This window comes from Lepisosteus oculatus, chromosome 19 (genome assembly GCF_040954835.1).
Source record: "Lepisosteus oculatus isolate fLepOcu1 chromosome 19, fLepOcu1.hap2, whole genome shotgun sequence".
Taxonomy (NCBI): Eukaryota; Metazoa; Chordata; class Actinopteri; order Semionotiformes; family Lepisosteidae; genus Lepisosteus; species Lepisosteus oculatus.
The window spans coordinates 3497939-3515868 of NC_090714.1; the positions used below are offsets into that span (position 1 = coordinate 3497939).

At 49.7% G+C, this 17930-nt stretch overlaps 1 protein-coding gene and 1 long non-coding RNA gene across 3 annotated transcripts in view; both read left to right on the forward strand.

Annotated features, from left to right (window-relative positions):
* The window catches only part of LOC107078950 (uncharacterized), a 385366-nt gene that overhangs the window by 346784 nt on the left and 20652 nt on the right, over positions 1-17930 (forward strand). The window lies entirely within an intron of this gene.
* Positions 1-17930, forward strand: part of glis2b (GLIS family zinc finger 2b) — a 48107-nt gene that overhangs the window by 14206 nt on the left and 15971 nt on the right. Inside the window, exons 2-3 of the mRNA XM_015359856.2 lie at positions 17022-17240; positions 17527-17666. Coding sequence (XP_015215342.2) covers positions 17066-17240; positions 17527-17666 — 315 coding nt within the window. The 5' untranslated portion in view covers positions 17022-17065. The remainder of the gene's footprint in view (positions 1-17021; positions 17241-17526; positions 17667-17930) is intronic.

The window sequence follows — 17930 nt, forward strand, 5'->3', positions numbered from 1 at the left end:
TCTCCAGGTGCTCCTGCACAGGAAAGAGGCCAGTTGAGCTGTTCGGTCAGCCTGGTGCCTTTTCATATAACTCACCTTTGATTTGCTGACGATTGACCAGCTGTTCTTATTAGAAATGCGGTGCAGCCTCTTGGTTTTCAAGGAATCTTTTTTTAAAAACTCTTGGCGTTAGTACAGTGGTTGATTTGCTTTGGTTTAATGAATTGCCTTGAGAAAACCTGAAATGCTGGGCAGCGCAAGCTAATGAAAGCCTGTTTTTCTTGCGTGGTTTCTTAGGGAGGGTGCTCACCTTGTCAAGGTTTTGTTTGCTGCCTTCTCCCAGGGATGTCCAGTCCCAGATCAGCCTCTTGCCTGTATCTACTGCACCTGGTTCTGTACAGCAGCCAGCAGCTGCTCCTGCTCTTTCTATAAGGAGACAGAATTATTCTTCTTAAAGATGTCAGATGTCTGGGCAAACATGTCCTCTCAAAACGGTATAAAATTTGCACACTAGCCAATCTACAGTACAAAGGTCGCTGTGCACCATCTTTATTTTCTTTTTATTACGTGCATGCTGAAGTACCCATTTATACCTGGGTGGTGTCATGCTAAAACCGACGAGACATGATGGGTGTTGTGTTTATATTCCCATTCTCTCGTGATTACGGTTAAATCTGGGAGATACTAAACCCGTTTTTTTTCCCATTAAAATCTCACAGTCTCAAATCTCAAAATTATTTTCATGTTAAAGCAATCACCTAGTGGTTTAAAAGCTGGTATTAAAGGCAAACTTGTGTAACTTTGTAATCGTACAGGCCGCGATTTAAGCTACAATAAATTTGAGACGCTTTTTTTTTAACGCTACATTGGTTTTTAAACGTCCGCAGCGTGTCCAGGAGTCAACAATCCCTGGCCGCTCTCTCGCTCGGCCGGGATAAACTCCTCTCCTTTTGAAAGGGGGTGTGGGTACCCCGATCTCCCCCGGGGAGGCGAGGCGAGGCTCTCTGCCGCATCCAGCCGTACTCCCGGAGAGGGAGTCTCGGCTCCCGCACACACTGGAGCCGGGGGTCCCGCAGGCCTCGCTGGCCACGTCAGGGAGAAGCGGGGTGGACCGAGTCGGCTGCGTCGGCCTGGCCGTCATTTAGCGCTGGGGATCCAGCGGGGAGGGACGGGAGGAGGCGGGCCTGCAGGAGACAAGGGGGGTTGGGGAGGGGGAGTGTGGGCACAGGGCGGGTGGAAATTTCCTGGAGGTCTGAGGCGGCCAGACAGCCCGGGGAGTCTGCTGTGAGGAAGTGGCGGCGGTTTTTTTTTTGTCAGTTTCGTGTCCTCTGCTGTTAACCCCCATGCAGTGCTTAAATCTCGTTTTAACATTAAAAAAACACAACAGAATGGGTGCACGCTAGTCCTTATCCGTGTCTCCTTTAAATTTACAAACTCCGTTTGTCACGTCGCTGTTCACCAGAGATTCCTTCTTGCTGGGAGGGACACCGTGACAGTTGGAGAATAGTCACTTAGGCACTGACTAATTTCTGTATTTCCTTTCGCACTTAACTGTTGCCTGTCATTTGTCTGTGTAAATGTGTTGCTGTTGCCTTTCTTGGCTGGGCTTCTGTTGCAAAAGCCATCCCTTTGCGATTACCTTGTCTAATAAAGTTTAAATAACAGTAGCCAGCTGGTTTATAAACATGCAGCGTACTACAGCAGCTGGTTATTTTGCAAAACAAAGGGGAAACCTCTGTCCACCACCTTGATCAGAACTCCCTTGAATCCAGCCCCCGCCCCAGCAGTGCAGCAGGTAGCGTTCGGGTTTTTGCAGCAAGGTCACTACAGCACTGCTCCCTCTCTCCGGAGGCTCTCCAGCTCGGAATTCCTCAGCGTCTGAGACTCCTGGCTCCGCGCCACCAGCGGCACAGCAAACCCGCCCTGCTGCTGCATCTTTCCCTGCTCCTCCGATTTATTTTTACCCCAAAACACCCCAATCTCCGCTTTGTGGGCGTCCGAGGGGGCGGCCTCCGTGTTTGTTCCTGCGCACTAAAAATCTTTTCTCCCTTTCTTTGGCGAAAAGGGTGGCTCAGCGTGAAAACCCTTTACCTCAGCTTAGAGGTTTCGCCCCCAGAGCAGGTGAAAGGGGTCAGGGGCACGAGACAGAGGCTAACTGCCCGAGGAAAAGCAGCTTTCTGGAGAGGGAGAGACGCTCAGCCCCGGCGGAGCCAGACGAAGCAACAGACAGGGGAAAGGCAGGCCTGAGAGGAAAGCCACAGAGCGAGGGAGAGGGAGGGAGAGAGCGAGCGAGCAAGCGAGCGAGTGTGCAAGGGGAGACTGCCACAGGGTGAGGCCTGTCCCCAGCCCAGTGGAAACTGAGGTTTCCTGTCTGAAACGCGCCTGGCTCACAGGCCGGGAAAGGAAAGAATCCGTCCATTCAGGGTGTGCGCTGCGCCTGGGGGTGTGAGGATCGTGGGGGTAGGGGGGGGGCTGTGGTTTGGGTGGAGGTGGTAGAGGGGGGAGGTAGGAGGAAGGGCGACTGTAGAGCCGGCCATAAAGCATGAGGCTTTGGGTCCAGAACAAAGTTTTCAACCTCTTGTTTTTGCCCAAAACCAGAGGGAAACTGACTTAACCCCCCCAAGCCATAAGGATACTGGAAGACCCTGCTGAATTTTGTGGCTCAGGGAGGGAACCTGAGATGTTTCCCGTGGCTGTGAATTTCCCAGTTAGACTGGGAAGCAGGGGTAACTCTTGCACTGTTTTGGAGCTGGATGTCGGTGGCGGCAGCACGGGTAACGTTCAACGCGAGGGTAGCCACGTTTCAAGACCCGCCACGGCCGTGTTGGGCCAAGGCCAGCGCAATGAAAGAATACGGCCCACTCTATTGACCCCCGTTAGTGTCACCCGGACCTGGGGGACTGCTGTGCTCGTCGCATCTTCAGACTTTGCTCAGTCCTGCTCGGGCATAAGAAAATGGCAGTGACCTTGGCAGAACCCCAGCCCCGTCCGGGCTAAAATGGCCAGTGGGTTACTTGCAATTCCATTTTATCTCAGGAGTGTCGTAGCTTTTGACATCGGCAGTCAATTCCTCAAACAAATATGGCTGAGATTCCACCACTGTTTCTCCCTGCACTACATGTTGCAAACTGAGGGGAGGCAGGGCCTCACAGCGGTCGGCATTGTTACCTCGCGGTACAGAGCCCCGGGGTTCAGTTCCTGGTTGGCTGTCTGTGTGGAGTTTGTATGTTCTCTGGATTTTCATGGGGCTTTCCTCCCCCAGTTCAAAGACACGCTGGGGGGTTGATGAGCTTCTCTGAAAACAGGCCCTTGTGTGAGTGTCCTTGTCTGTTCTGCCCTGTGATGGACTGGCGTCCCATCCAGGGTGTATCCTGCTCGCCAGGCTGGGCTCTGGCTCCCCATACAACCCTGCGTTGGGTAAAGAGGTTAGAAGATGGAAGGGTGGACATCAGACTGAAAGATGAGTCTACTTTTGAAAGAGCAGGGTTTGGATGAAGGGACAGAGTGGCCGTATTTGAGCTCTTTGGGTGTGCCCGAGACTTAAGTGAAAAAGGAAGAAAGCAGTGTGTGCCTTTTAGCTCAGTCTCCCAGGTGAAGGAATTAGCGTGCTTTAGCAGCCAGGCCAGGACAGTCTTTCCCACTGTGCAGAAGTCCCCAGAAGTGCAGTGTACACAAACCAAAGCAGTTTGTCTCCTTGACAACGAACACAGATTGCCATTGACTGGCAGCAGGCCCGTGAGCAGTCGCAGGCCGCAGTCTTATTGACAGGGCTTCAGCGGGGGTCTCTAATAGCACTATTTATGAGGCATGTAATTGAATAAGCTGTGTCTAAAATGGATTAGCGTGATTATTACATCTGAATTTGTTTCCGAGAAGAGGGGGACCCAACGAAAAAAACCCTCTTTAATAGCAAATATGCAGCTTGTACTGTGCTTTGCAAATTGAATTTTGTGCCAGTGGCCAACATGCTGAAATTAGTTTATGATTTTATATATTTTCAGCTTAAATAATTGTGGAAATATGTGCATAGAACAAATAAAATAGATTTACCAATGTCACTTCAGTCCTGAGGTACATGCAGCTCGAAGTCTTAAAATCCTGGCTGGTTTCGCAGGGCATTGCGTTGAGTCAAGATGTTGCTGATTAGGTGCCCAAGCACTGTGTGAGCTCCTTAAAATCCAGGAGTCGTAGGTTCGAGCCCCGGTCACTGATTCCCCAAGCCAGGGTGGTCTCGGTGATCCAGCGGCCCCTGTGGCCTCCTGGAGTCTTGCAGGTGTGCGGTGCTGCTGTACCTTCTGCCTTTCCAGATCTCGGACGCCACCCAAGGTTGGGTCTGGTCCGTGCTGGGAAGGGAGGTGCCAGCTGACTGTTATATGCGGTGTTGGTGGTCATGACCAGTAGGTGGTGCCCTTCTCTCTGTTTCTATCCGAAAAAAGGTACATTTGAAGATTATATTATAAATACGGGCATTTTACCAGCATGGTCCCTTGCTCAAGGGTTCAACAGCTATGCCCAGGTAAGGATTTGAGCCTGCAACCTTCCAGTTGCAAATCCAAAGTCACAGCCACTACCCCACAGCGCCAGCTTGTTGGACATTAAAGATCCAGTCACGTCGTTCCTAGAAGCGTGAACCCCAATGTCCTTTTCCGAATTCCAGATGGGTCAGCTCCTGTTCGTGAGGCACATTAGGGTGAAAGTCCCCACATAAATGCAAGCAACTACTGTCCTATTTCTACCTCCATCTATCATTACATCATCCTGGCATCATGTGGGCTGTGCTCTCCGGGCTCCAGGACAAAGCGGCGAGTGCAATACGACACACGTTGGCATGACCTTTCTCTGGCTCTGCCCACACCCTCAAGAAAGAGGCCTGTGCTCCCCTCCAGAGACCTCACTTTCCTCTTGGGACACAGCCAGCCTCTGCAGATTATAGGAATTAAAGGCTCCACCAAATGACAGGCTACGCAGGGAAGTTGCCAGACGATTTCCAATTAAGGGCTGCAGGCAGGTTAAAATGCGCTACAAATCCACGCATGAAAACCACTGATCTCAGACACCGAGCTCTGTAGGGAAGGGGGGAGGATGTGTGTGTGTGTGGGGGGTGTTAGCTCACATCTTTTTCTTGTGCTACCTGTTTTTTTGAGATTCAGACTAACACACGCTCGTTTCTCATTTTCACTGCTTGTAATAAATAGACTAGAGATCCTCCATCCAGCCTTTGGAGATCCTGTGTGTCTCTTTGTTACATCGAATTGCTGAACCTTTAGAACTGAAAGACAGTAAATGCGGATTATTTTCACTCTTATCTGCTCCCGGGACTTGTTTCCAGATGTATCCTGCTCAAGGTGTATCGCTGCCAAAAGCCTAAGCAAACAGAAACCTTTCGGTCTGTCATCAATGTATTTAAGAAATTGTTGCTCCCATAAAGCTGTCCACACAGCTCTGAATAGCTTACCAGTTAACAAAGTACAGTCACAAGTGGGAATGTCTCTGTATTCAAAACACTGCTGTACTGAGTTTGCAAAGTGTTTTGTGAACCCGACTTGACCTAGTGGACGCCTGGCATTTAAACAGTACATTTAAATAATTTAATTGAAAAATCCCACCTCACTTTTAAGAGCTGAAGTCCTTGTGAAAGATGTGGTCAGCTGAGCGTTCAGAGGCTTTTTGGAGCTCCACGACTTAAGTCCATCGGGCGTGTTTTTGTTTCTCACATGGGCTTAGTGTTTCCACAAGACCTGGCTTCTGCTTAGAGAAACCTTCTCAGAAATCATATTGCCCTGCGTTTAGCCAGTGAGGAAGGACTCATCAATCATATGACTTTGCAACATGGCAACTGCACAGAAGATCTGCCCGGCTCTCTTGTCACAAAGTAGGAACCAACCCCCTTACCCTTGCAATATTCCAAAGCAATTGTACAATTCTGAGCGCAGCACTGCTCAGTGCATTAAAGCTTGGGGGAACTGTGAACAGTGTGACAGGAGCGATCAGGTACAGATTGGAAGATATTTCGAGCAGGATTTCCTGCTGCTGTTTCCCAGCAGGTTTTGGAGAAACAACATTGCAGACATACAGTATGGCTCTTGAGGCAGGGCTGTTCAGCGGCTCAGAGGCTGGCATTGCAGCCTCATAGTGCTGGGGCCCTGGGTTCAGTTCCGGACCTGTCACGCTGTCTTTGTGGAGTTTGTATGTTCTCCCTGGATTCGTGTGGATTATCTTCCTAGTTCCAAAGACATACTGGCGGGTTATTTGGCTTCTGAGTGTGTTAATGTCTCTGGGAGCACCTTTCCTTGTGCTGCAAAAGCACGCTTTGCAGGAGACTCCCAGTGAACATCACGGGTCTTGTTTTTCTAAAACAGTTGGAAGAAGTCATCAGCATCTCTTTTTATTAGACACGCATTTGTGTCTGTTGTCAAAAGAGCTGAAGTATTTGGAACTTGGTATGTAAAATATATTGACATCCCTGTTGTGTTACAGTGATTGAAAAAATAAACACTGGGAGCAGTTATGCTAAGTAGTTTTTGCTGATGTCAGGACACAGTTTCTTGTTTGTGTGTTAGTTATGGAACTTAACAGCTTCCTTGTAAGTTTAATTAAAAATCTGAAAGAGCTGATGATAAGCTAAAAGGCAACAACACTCATTTATTAAAGAACAATAGCAAGGTGAAGCAGTTTATCTTTGATACGGGCTGGATGTATATATTCTAAAAGTCTTTGCAGCGTCACTGAAAACAATGTTGTTCTCTGGTGTGTTACTATTTACAAGTGTGATTCTTGAGTTTTATGTAGTATGAACAATGTGGCCAAATAAAGTTAATGAAATTCAGACATTAAGTGCACAGTTAATGTGGATGATCAGACTTGATTTCTTTGTTTTATGTGGGAGAGCTGAAACATGCCTCCCCACTGCATGGCATTGCTACCTTGAAACATTTTGTTTCCAAGTTTAGCAGTGGATCCCTTATAAATAGAAAGGTTTCTCCATAAAAAACTGCAAGAAAAATGTCTCTACAGGCACAGCTTGTGCCCTGTTCAGTGCTTTCCACTTTCACTCTGATGGATCTTAGAGCAGATTGTAAATTGAGTCATGAAATATTGTATGCACGCCCACTATAAATATCACACAATGCCCTCTATCTGATGCAAGCTGTGCAGTTGAATTATTGTAAATCACATTACAAGTGGGCTGAGTTTTTGAGCCAGAGTAGTGCATACACTTCAATTGTAAGTGCAACTGAGACAATCAGAGCAAAACAATCCGATACTGATATTCACGACTTTCTCTTCCACTTAACGCTGCAGTCGTACATCTCCAACTCCAGCTCCCCACGGGCTAAAGGAATTCCAGTGCAGCACATCTTTCTGATTGAGTGCACCTGTGCTTTCTGTCTCCCTGACTGATCCCGATTCCAGTGTGTGTGCACAGCTGGGTTTCCAAATAAGAAAACAATGCCATGTTACCTTAATCTACACAAACCTTATAGGTTTCTTTTCTAGAGTCTTATGTTTTTGAGAAAAAAAAAGAAAGATAGATAATCTTGAAATGAGTGCTGCTTTGACACCCGCAGCGACATGGCTGTGTACAGCCAACGCTGTCCAGGAATGATGTAGTCTAATGTCCTTGGCCTTTTGTCTGAGTCCCAGAGTGCTGGCCTTGCAGCGTACAGTGACATCTGAAAAGATTCTCAGTTGATTGCCTGTTTTCTAACGGCAAATTATTCACCCATGCAGCTTATCTCCCTGCCTTTCCTGCTTTAGAATGAATGTTGCGCTAATGCTGGGAGGTTTCAGATACAAATCACACACACATGTGTATATATATGTACACAAATAGCCATCCATCCATTTTCTAACTGTTTTGACCAGTACAGGGCTGTGGGGGGAGCCAGTGGAAACAACGGGCACGGCGCAGGACACACCCTGGACAGGACGCCAGTGAATCGCAGGGCACACACACACACACAAACACACACACACACACTCACACACTGGGGCCGGTTTTCATAAAGGCGAATTAACCTACAAGTGTGTCTTTGGACCGTGGGAGGAAACTGACATGAACAAGGAGAAAACATGCATACTCCACACAGATAGCTTCCAGGAATATAACCCAGGGTCCTGGTGCTCAGAGGCAGCAATGCAACCACTGAGCCGCACACATGTGTATGCATAAATCTGTATAAGTATATGCATTAAAATGAAAAGACCCCCGAACCACTGTGTTAAAGTTGTATTGCTGGAGCCAACAGCACATGGCTCTGATTTGCGGGGAAAATCTCTCCTGCAGCCTCTTTCACAGCAGTCCTGTTGAAGAAGCCTGACTGGCCCGTCCTTGTTTTACAGAAAAACAGAAGGGAAATATAACACCATTGTGAATATCTATGGGATACATGAGCACAGTTGTGTAGCAGGATGATTCTTTCAGATATTGCAGGACCTCACATATAATAAACGCGGCATTTCCTAAAGCACCGCAAACTGTATTTCAGGAAATGTAAACCTATGCCTTGCTGTTCAAGTCCCACTTTCGATGTGAATCCATAGAGAGGCGTTTCCTTTGGCTCAGGAAGCCTGTCACACATCCGCAGCGATCTGCAGATGGGAGCTATGGCTTCTCACATGTGAGCATGAGAGGATTGGAATATGAGAAAGCCGTTCTGCCCCCCCCAAGCTGGTTCGGTTTTTAGGAGGTAAATTGATCTGTGGACCCCACCCAACTGCTTCCCGAAAGAAGCTAGGGTATCGGATTCAACAACAGGGCCAGCTAGCCTGTTCCAAACCCCCGAAAACCCTTTGTGCAGAGAACTGCCTTCCTTACCCACAAACGTTGTTCGTGTTTCACAGCTGATCATGTGATTTCTTCTGCGGATTTCGCATACTGGAATCAGGCCCCCCTTTAGTTTTCTGTCCAAGACCAAAGAGAACGAGTTAGGGAAAGTGCAGATGGATTAGGAGGGCCTATAAAACATAATTAATTAGGACGACACCTCCTTAAAGCACATCTGTTGAGTCAGCACCCATTTCCTCAGCTCTTTATTAGTGTACATCTTTCTGTAAACTTGACACCATGTGTTGCACACATTGTTATTGGTCAGTTTTGTCATGCAGGTTTGCATGTTAGTCACTGGAAACCTGCAACACATACTCACAAGGTGCATACATGCTGACGAATACTCACATTACCTGCTATTGCTCGGGCACTTAGTGCTTCACTGTTTTGATCTGTTGCTAACGTGCAATGTTTGCATTGCTTTTTTTCTTGCTGGCATTGACGTCCTCGCTCTTATTGTATTTTAAATCGGAACCAGACAAAGGTTTGCAGACAAGGGGAAGCCCACGGATTCATCCAGCCTGTTTGGTAGTTAGTAGCTAATTGATCCGAGGATCCGAGGGGTCAGTAGCTTGTTCCAGACTCCCACAACTCTCTGGGTAAAGAAGTGCCTCCTGTTCATGGTTTTAAATGCACTTTCAATATAAATATAAATACCAGTACATTCTCAATTGCTTGTAATCTTATCAGTTTTTTTTTTCACTTTTGTAACTTTGCCAACAGTGGATATCTTCCTGGGTACGGGCATCAGCTAAGCAAGGTAATCGTAACTTACCATCAACTCTCTCCGAATTGTAAGAGTCGAGCCCTTACGCTCTGAAACTCTGCATCTCTTTGGTGGTGCCTTGCGCTGTGGGCATAATGGGCATTTTTGTGACACTTCACCAGGGTCTCTTAGAGTAACACGAAGTGAAAAATTCCTCAGGTCCAAACCCGCTCAAAATCCAATAAGCGAGATCGATCCGGCACATTTTTGAAGGGTGCTCAGCACAGACCCCCCACGATTTGAGAATTCGTAGTTCCTGTGTGTGTAAGAGATAGCCTTCCTGCCCTCTGCATGAAGGAAGATAAAGTACAGGAGTCAGACACTTGAACTCTGACCTGGGCGCAGGGAGATCTGCTCACACACTAGAGAATCCCAGCAAATGTAGGTCTATAGATAGAGTCCGTATCCTTTCTGAAAAACACTTAAAAAAAAACTTGGCAGAAGATTTACTAAGTCTACAAGGAATTCTTTCCATAATAAAAGTTCCACTCTTCCTATGTGCTGCGATTGAAGAATTGACTCCCTTATTTGCCTCATGTTTCCACTGCAGCAGTTGGCCCGTCCAGGGGTCACTCCCGGAGTTTGCTCCGCTGTTGGTTCCATAAAAAGTGACCAGGATTGTGTTGTTGTTGTTTTTTTCATCCTGCCAGCAAATTCTGATTCCGTGACGAGCAGCTTCTCTATACCAGCCAATACCCTCTACAACGCTAGTCATTTATCCAGAAAACCCTATTGAAAATGTCTCCTTGCTGGTTTAGGAGTCGCACCAGAATACCTTTTGTTTGTGGAAGGACTTAATAACTAAGCTGCACCATCCCCATTGCCCTACAGTAAAGAAAAAGAGAAAAGTGCAGGCTGGTTTATGAATCAGAGAGGACAGGGCGATCTTTCTGAATTTGCACTGTGTGCTGCAAAGGTTGCATAAACATTGACAGCATTTGAATGCAACTGAACTACGTTAGGGGAACTTCAAGGGCACGGAGCTGTTTGTGTGGGTCTTGGGCCAGGTCAGTCGAACAGCTCCTGTTGCTTCCCTCAGCCTGCTTCATTGCAGGGAATATGAAGAGCCCCTGGGCTGGGAAGAGACTGGGAGAGGTGGCCTAGCGTATGAGCAGACTGCAGCAGCTGGAGAGACACATCTTCGCTTGAAAAAGGACTTCCTTTCCATGCCATCTCCGACATGAAAGCATGCTGCTCGTGCTCTGCAATCTGCTCCTCATTTCAAGAACCCAGTAGAAGGGCTCGACTCCAGCTAACAGTTTTAATTGCACCATTTGTAACTCATTGCAATTACAATGTAATGGGAATGTAATGATGCCACATAAGCAGTAAAACTGAATGAGCGCTGCTCAGATCCAGCTTGATTGAGTCATTCACGCGGGACTCGGTTAACGAGAGACCTTCTGCACAGCAGGGGGCGGTGTGCTGGGGTCCGGTCCCATTCCAGAGGCATTCCCGGCCAGTCTTTCCCAGTACTGATAAATGTACGCTGTTCTCGAAAGTAAATCGGCGCCTTTTGATGCCCTGCTCCCTGCAGGAAGTGGACGATTTGGTACCTTCCTGGGGATGGGAGAACTTTTTTTTAGAGTTTGCCCTAGAAACCTTCAGCTGTGGCCCAGTCTTCTTGGTGAGAGGTGTTACACAAAGGCATCTTTTTACAGACTGCTTGCTGATTTCACAGGGGACCCTGACCCCACGCTTGTCTGAGGAAGCTTGTATGATACACGCCCCTCCTGCCCCCCCCCCGGGATCAGGCTGGCTCGGGCTGTGGATGAGGCCCGTCAGCATTAGACGTGCAGGCTGCAGCTCACATCTGGCAACTGACGCTCAGCAGGTGTGAGCCTGGCCAGTCCCTGGAGGGGAGACTCCTGGGAAAGCTAAGGTTGCTGCTGGAAGTGGACACACAGTGTCAGCTGAAGTCCTCAGGTCCAGTTCTTGAGAACCTGACGAGATTGGACGTGTGTGTTTCACAGAGCTGAAGAATCGGGGACAGGACTGCCAAGGACATCCCGTGAGCACTCTACAGATAGGATTAAAGAGTCCTCTTTCATTAATCTAATACTTAAGACATTTGCTTTTCAGCAATCTGCCCTTCACATTGACTGGTATAGTGCTCTGGGCGGTACCTATGGGTCTGAGCACGCGCTGTCAGTCTGGATCTCCGTTATTTAAGGCTCCTACAAGCAGAGCTCAGTACCAAATCCAGTTTATGACCCTGCCAGTACAGATTTACTAAACAGCTCTTTGGGGGAGTTTGTTTTTTTGTGTGTTGATTTTGTATATATGTATAATTTTAGCACAATTGATCATGTAGGTGTAAATGACTCTGAATACCTCCTATAGTGTTTCTTTTCACAAAGGACCCCAAAGCGCCTTACATCCTGTATGCAAGGGGACCCACTTCATCCACCATAGTTAAGGCGACAGACAGACGGCAGCCATTCTGCTCTCGGGTCGAGTGGAGACGTGAGCCCGTGCTTTGTCAGGTGAATTGAGAGGGAGGTTTAGGGGGCCACACTGTACAAGCCCTGAGTTGAAAGGTCAGGACCCCAGGGTCAGTATCCCTCACGAGCAATGTCATGGGACTGTGGATGACCAGGTAGTGAGGAAGTTGATTTAATGTCTCATGGGAAGGTGGGATTTAACGGCGTATCCCTAGACTGGGGCCCTGGCAGTCCGGTCCAGAGGGAGGAGTGCCACCTAGTGGTCCACGTGTACCGCGTCCTGGAGGCCTGGCGAGGCGAGACCAGGCGTCTGAAACGGGCTTTCTTCTCAGCGGCGAGCCGTGCCGGGCAGGGGACTGCAGGGCCCTGAGGTCTGAGCCGAGGAGGAGGAGGTTCCCGGACTCCGTCCTCCTGGCCGCAGGAATTCCAGCCGGCACGGTGCTGATGGGGCGGAGGAGGCTGGGCTCTGGTCAGGAGCCGCTGAAGCCCAGCCGGAACACAGAGCGAGCGCGTGCAGCGGGTCCCCCACGTGAGGCGGGCTGGCCTCCCCTGGCCTGCTCCCTCTCCCTCTCCCTCTCTCCCGGCGCTCGGTGTGCGTGTGTGTGTGTGCGTGTGTGTGTGGAGCCGCAGCCAGCAGGCTTGAATAGAAACGCCGTGAGGTTCGAGCCAGACCCCAGGGTGGGGGGGGGGGCCTTTATCAGAGGGCGTATGAGTGTGTGCACTGTGTAGTATCTTAGCAGGGGGTCTCCCGCCCCCCCAGCAAACACACACACACACGCCTCACAGGGGCCGCTGTGAGCATTCCAGCGCGTTCGTTTCCGCCACCCCCGACGCCGGCCTGTACCAAGGCAGCGCGGCCCGGGGAGACAGGGCTGCGCGGTGGCCAGGGGGAAGCACGCTGAAAGGGAGTGGATGATTTATTACAGCTGCTGCTGGCTCGCACCAATAATTGTTGACACATGGGCGGACGGGAGGGGTGTGAGCAGCCTTTTGTTTCGGAGGCGGGGGGGCAGCTGTGGAAAGCTGAAGTGCAGGGTGATTGCGCTGGAAGGAGACCCGTGAGGAATGGGCTTCTTTTTCGGGGCTTTTACGAAGGTGACCGCAGTACAGGTCTGGGGCGTGGAAGGTTCTTTAAAGAGTTCGCGTTTCTGTAGATAATGACAGGAGATTGAAAGCTTTCTACTGGATGAGTGGGGTGAAAAGTTGACGCTTTTAGAGAAGGTAACGTGCCGGATTTAGGAGGTTTGCACCAAAGTGCAAATCGCTGTCTAACAGAAAAGAATCCATTAATAACACCTAGAAGCCTGTGGACAAAAGCTTTGGATTTTGTTAAGCGTTCGTGGAATGAATCCAGCAGAGTGCTTTACTGTAGAATTTGCGTTGTTCGGAGTTATGATTTCATAATAAGAATGTGACTTCATCATGTTGTGAAGGGTGTCCTGCAGCTGTGGACTACATTTCAATCATAAAACATGAATGATTGGAAACAATTGCGTGAATGAAGACCCGTTCATGTGTTATACACAAAGCAGAAACAGAAATAGTGTTTTCAGTTGCATCTAATGAAAATACTATTTTTGTTTTTCAACTTCAGGTTAAGTAAGAACATAAAAAAGTACTTGTACCTCTTCGATAGTCGTGGTAGTCTACTGTGAAGAAATTTAAAAGGTAATTAAAATTTAGGAAACAAAGAGCTTAAATTAGAAAACTAACCATAGTGTTAGTTTGCATTACCTGGACTGTACCCATCAGTATAAATTAGTCCAAAATTAAACTTGAAATCTTGTTCAAAACCATCTGAAACACCACGAATATCCATGAAATTGCTAATCACATGAAAACCAAAATCACAAACACACGTGCGCCAGGCAGATTTGTTTCAGACTGCACTCTCTCGAAAATCAGTTCCCACAAAGGTATTTCCACGCTGGGGCCAGTTCAGACCAGGCCGCGTTTCACAGCCCAGTGCTGCAGCTGAGCAACACACAACTGGGCTTTCACTCTAGACATCAGAACGGTCTGCGCATTCATGTCAATCCGTATTTCACAGGCGCTCCAGCACGGGACCTACTGTGCAAGCAGGAGAGCAGAAGTGGCATGCGGCTTAATTTGCCGAGCTGAAGGGTTTTTTTTGTGCTATTCGATCTGTGAACTGGATATGCCGAGTGTGAGGGATCGAGGACAAATGCATGCCTGGCTATGGCAGCAGTCCGGAGGTAAAGATGTTCCCGCTGCACTTCCAGAGGAAAGAGGAGAGGAGAGCAATCCCAGTGCATGGTGCAAACTCCTGGGTCAGAGATTCTGTCGGACGTTGAGATCTTTTTACCAGCAGCTCTGCGTTCTGCAGCACAGTCCTGGAACGCTGCTAGAAGTTTCCGCAGAAGTGTAATATGGCAGAAGGCACCATTTTTGCAATGTTGTGAACGCAGTAGTGCCCTAATTCTCTGGTTTCAGCAACAGCAGCAGCTGGCTGGTAGCAGGCTGCAGTACAGGTTTGAGTCGCTGCTCCACCTAAGGGTTAAGAACTCGGCGACCTCAGCCCGGCGTCATGTGGACCGCCGCCAGCGAGCGCTGAAAGGAGGCGATTGAGCAGGGCGGCCTGCGGGTGAGCTCAGCTCTCACGACAGGCCCGGGCCTGGATGGACCAGCTTTCTGCCTCGGCGTTTCCCTGGCACCTCAGACTGAGGAGACACGTTTGTGCTCGTGTTGAAAACCAAAACTTTTTTACTGGAAAAGAGCTCGTTTTTGAGGTGCTGCAGCTGACTTAAGTGCTGTAGCCCAAACCTCCAAAGCTGAGCCACAGAATACACCACAGCCCAGCTGAACACTCTGCAGTCCTGCACTCTCTCCACTGAACACTCTTCAGCCCCGCTCTCCCTCCACTGAACACTCTGCAGTCCTGCACTCCCTCCACTGAACACTCTGCAGCCCTGTACTCTCTCCACTGAACACTCTGCAGCCCTTTACTCTCTCCACTGAACACTGCAGCCTAGCACTCCTCCACTGAACACTCTGCAGCCCTGCACTCATCCTACTGAACACTCTGCAGCCCTGTACTCTCTCCATTGAACAGTGCAGCTCATCACTCCTCCACTGAATGCTGTAGCCTAGCACTCCTCTACTGAACACTCTGCAGCCTGGCACTACCTCCACTGAACACTCTGCAGCCTGACACTCCCTCTTCAACTTCGTTTTCTGACGGGGCACAGCAGCCCAGGGCTCCGCATACTGACGTCATACTGCATATCTGAGGTGAATGCAATATGATGTGGTTTGCTCTGGGCACCAGAGGGTTAACGCTGGAATCTGGGTGGCGCTGGTGGTAGTTTCTGAAGGCTGTGGTGGGCTGGGGGGTGGGGGTTTGGGGGGGGGTTACCATCTGGTTTGAGTTGGAGACATTCCTTTCAATGAGTGTGTGCTCAGAGGTCAGGAAAGGGGGTGGTATAAGAGTGATCTGTCTTTATTTTTCACCGGTTTGTAGGAAACAACGAGAAAAATGCATTACTCACACCGGAGATCTGGGCTGTGTGATTGTTTTTTGTGTCTGACTTTTGGCTTTGTCCATCCTTCTCCTGATTGTAGCTATTGGCCTCCCCCAGCCCAAACAGTTGAGCTAACCTCAATTTAGAAGCAAAACTGGTCGTATAAATTTCACTTTTCTTTTTACACACCGCAAGATCTAAATAGAAATAAAATCGCACATTGTTATTATACACTGCTTATATAAAGCGGAATTCAAGGTTTTATGTGTGTATTTTTCAACGTGTCACCCTATGATTTAGACTGAAAACAGTAATTTAAAGGCATTTCAGTATGAACTGCTCTCAGCGCGAAGCAAACAGAATCTGCTTGCAGGAGGTGTGCTCTCGGCAGGCTCCGCAGAACGTCTGTGTCTGTGTGCAGAGGTCCTCTCGGGGCAGAACCTCCCAGTGTTTTGGGGTTTCTCAGCTTTCCAGGCAGATCCACTCTATCTGAAGAGGCACAGACTTACACTGCATACCCTTACAAAAATGACTTTTGAATTGTCATTATGTTAAGCCTGCATGCTATGTGCGAAAAGCTGTTAAAATAAAATGGAACGTACCCCAGATTTCATGCATCTTAAAGTCAGATTATTGTGTGATTTATGTGGGGTTTTTTTTATGAGACCAAATGTTCTATCCCCTTATTTGCGATGTGCATCTGCTCTTCCTCTGTGACGCATGCCTAGAAAGTGTAAATATTCACTACAATGTCGAGAACAAGACCGGGTCCCACAATCAGGTCCAGCGCCGGTTGGAGTCTTTTCCTAGCGCTTGGGCTGCTGGCAATTTAACAAGAGCTAGAGACCTGCAGGCGCAGCCCTTACTCAATTAAAATCTTTCCTTTCTATGAACTCTGGTAAGGCTGTTTTCATTGACTGTACGTTTCACCCAAAAGGAAGGAATGCTGTCTGACAGTTTGACCTGCTGCATTCACTTTGTCTAATTGTTTTCCTTTAAAAATTGCTTTTCATTCCTATGGCTTTAATACGCTCTCACTGTCCCACACTGGACCGGCGTTCAGTCCTTAAGAGGGCTGGGCTCTACTGAGCTTGCGAACTATGGCGATTTCATCACTGTTGGGTGTGATCATAGCAAAAGCTGCATCAGCCTGTGTGGGACAGGTGAGGGAAAGATGAATTATTGCCGGGTGCAGGGGAGACTCTCAGAGTGAGATAAAGAATGAACTGAAGGCTACCTGCTCACTTTATTGCTAAGATCTGGTCATGGTTTAGTATCAGAGTCCTGCCACAGGTCTGCTCAAAATATTGATGGTCTTTTGTCTAGAAGAAAGCGTTTGGGAGATTGTGGTTTAGCTCCTTGACTGATTCTGAAAGTTTCGGCAGTGTGCACCTCTCCTCAGCCCGACACGCCAGCGAGGGTCTGCGGGCGACGTTCTCAGGAGGGGCCTGCCCCCCCTGAAGGGGCGCCGGGGTGCCGGGGCGAGGGCCGTGCTCCTGATGGGCTGCCTGTCTCCACAGCTGGGCGATCGGCCAGGCCCGCGGAGCTGCCCGTTGCCACGGCGATGCTGTCCCTGGACGAGCCGCTGGACCTGAAGCTGCCGCGCGGGCGGGGGGGCAGGGACAGGGTGGCCCGGGCACCGCCCCCCCCGGCCCCCGCCGCCCGGCCGCGGCAGCTCCGGATGGCCGACGACGGCACGGCAGTGATCGTGCCCGTCTCCCCCGCCTCCCCGCACACAGGTGAGTGCGCCAGTCATTTCTGACCTCAGGTGGCCTCGAACCCGTGACCCCTGGACCTTACAGCTCAGCCTGTGCTTGTGCTCCTGCCTACATTTGCTGTGCCGCACCTTGAAGCCTGCCGCCTCCACATCTCGTCCCTGCTGCTGCTCCCGAGCTTTAGAGCTCCCAAGCGGCACAGATTGCGTTGAAATTCAGGAAGGCCTGTTCTTCGGGAAGCCCGGTAGCTGTCCGGTGCCTTTAGTCACCCGGCGCTTCTCTCTCTCCGCCCCCCCGCCTGTGGGGACAGGTGTGCCAGTTCTGCCCCAGGAGAAGCTGGAGCCCCGGACCCCCCCAGCTGTGGACCTCAGCCTTTCCCCGCCCCCTGGGCCTGCCCCTTCTCCCCCCGAGCTTCCCAACGGGCACGGGACACCGCCGCTTTTCCCCGGGGTGAGTATCGGGCAAGGACAGCTCCCGCACGGACTGATTCGCTCACACGCCTCCCTGCGCGCTAACGTGGGCCTTAGGTCTCTCGTCACAGCCGCCCAGGAGGCGGGATCTTGCTGCTATAAAGTAACCCAGGCGACCGCACCCACAGCAACTGTGGGAAACTGGTGCCAGGAGTAGCGTAGGAACGGAGTGTGTTGTGGTTTCTGCCCGAGTTTAAAAACCTGAACCGCGTCCTGAGTTTGTGTGACGGCCTGCGGGCCTGTG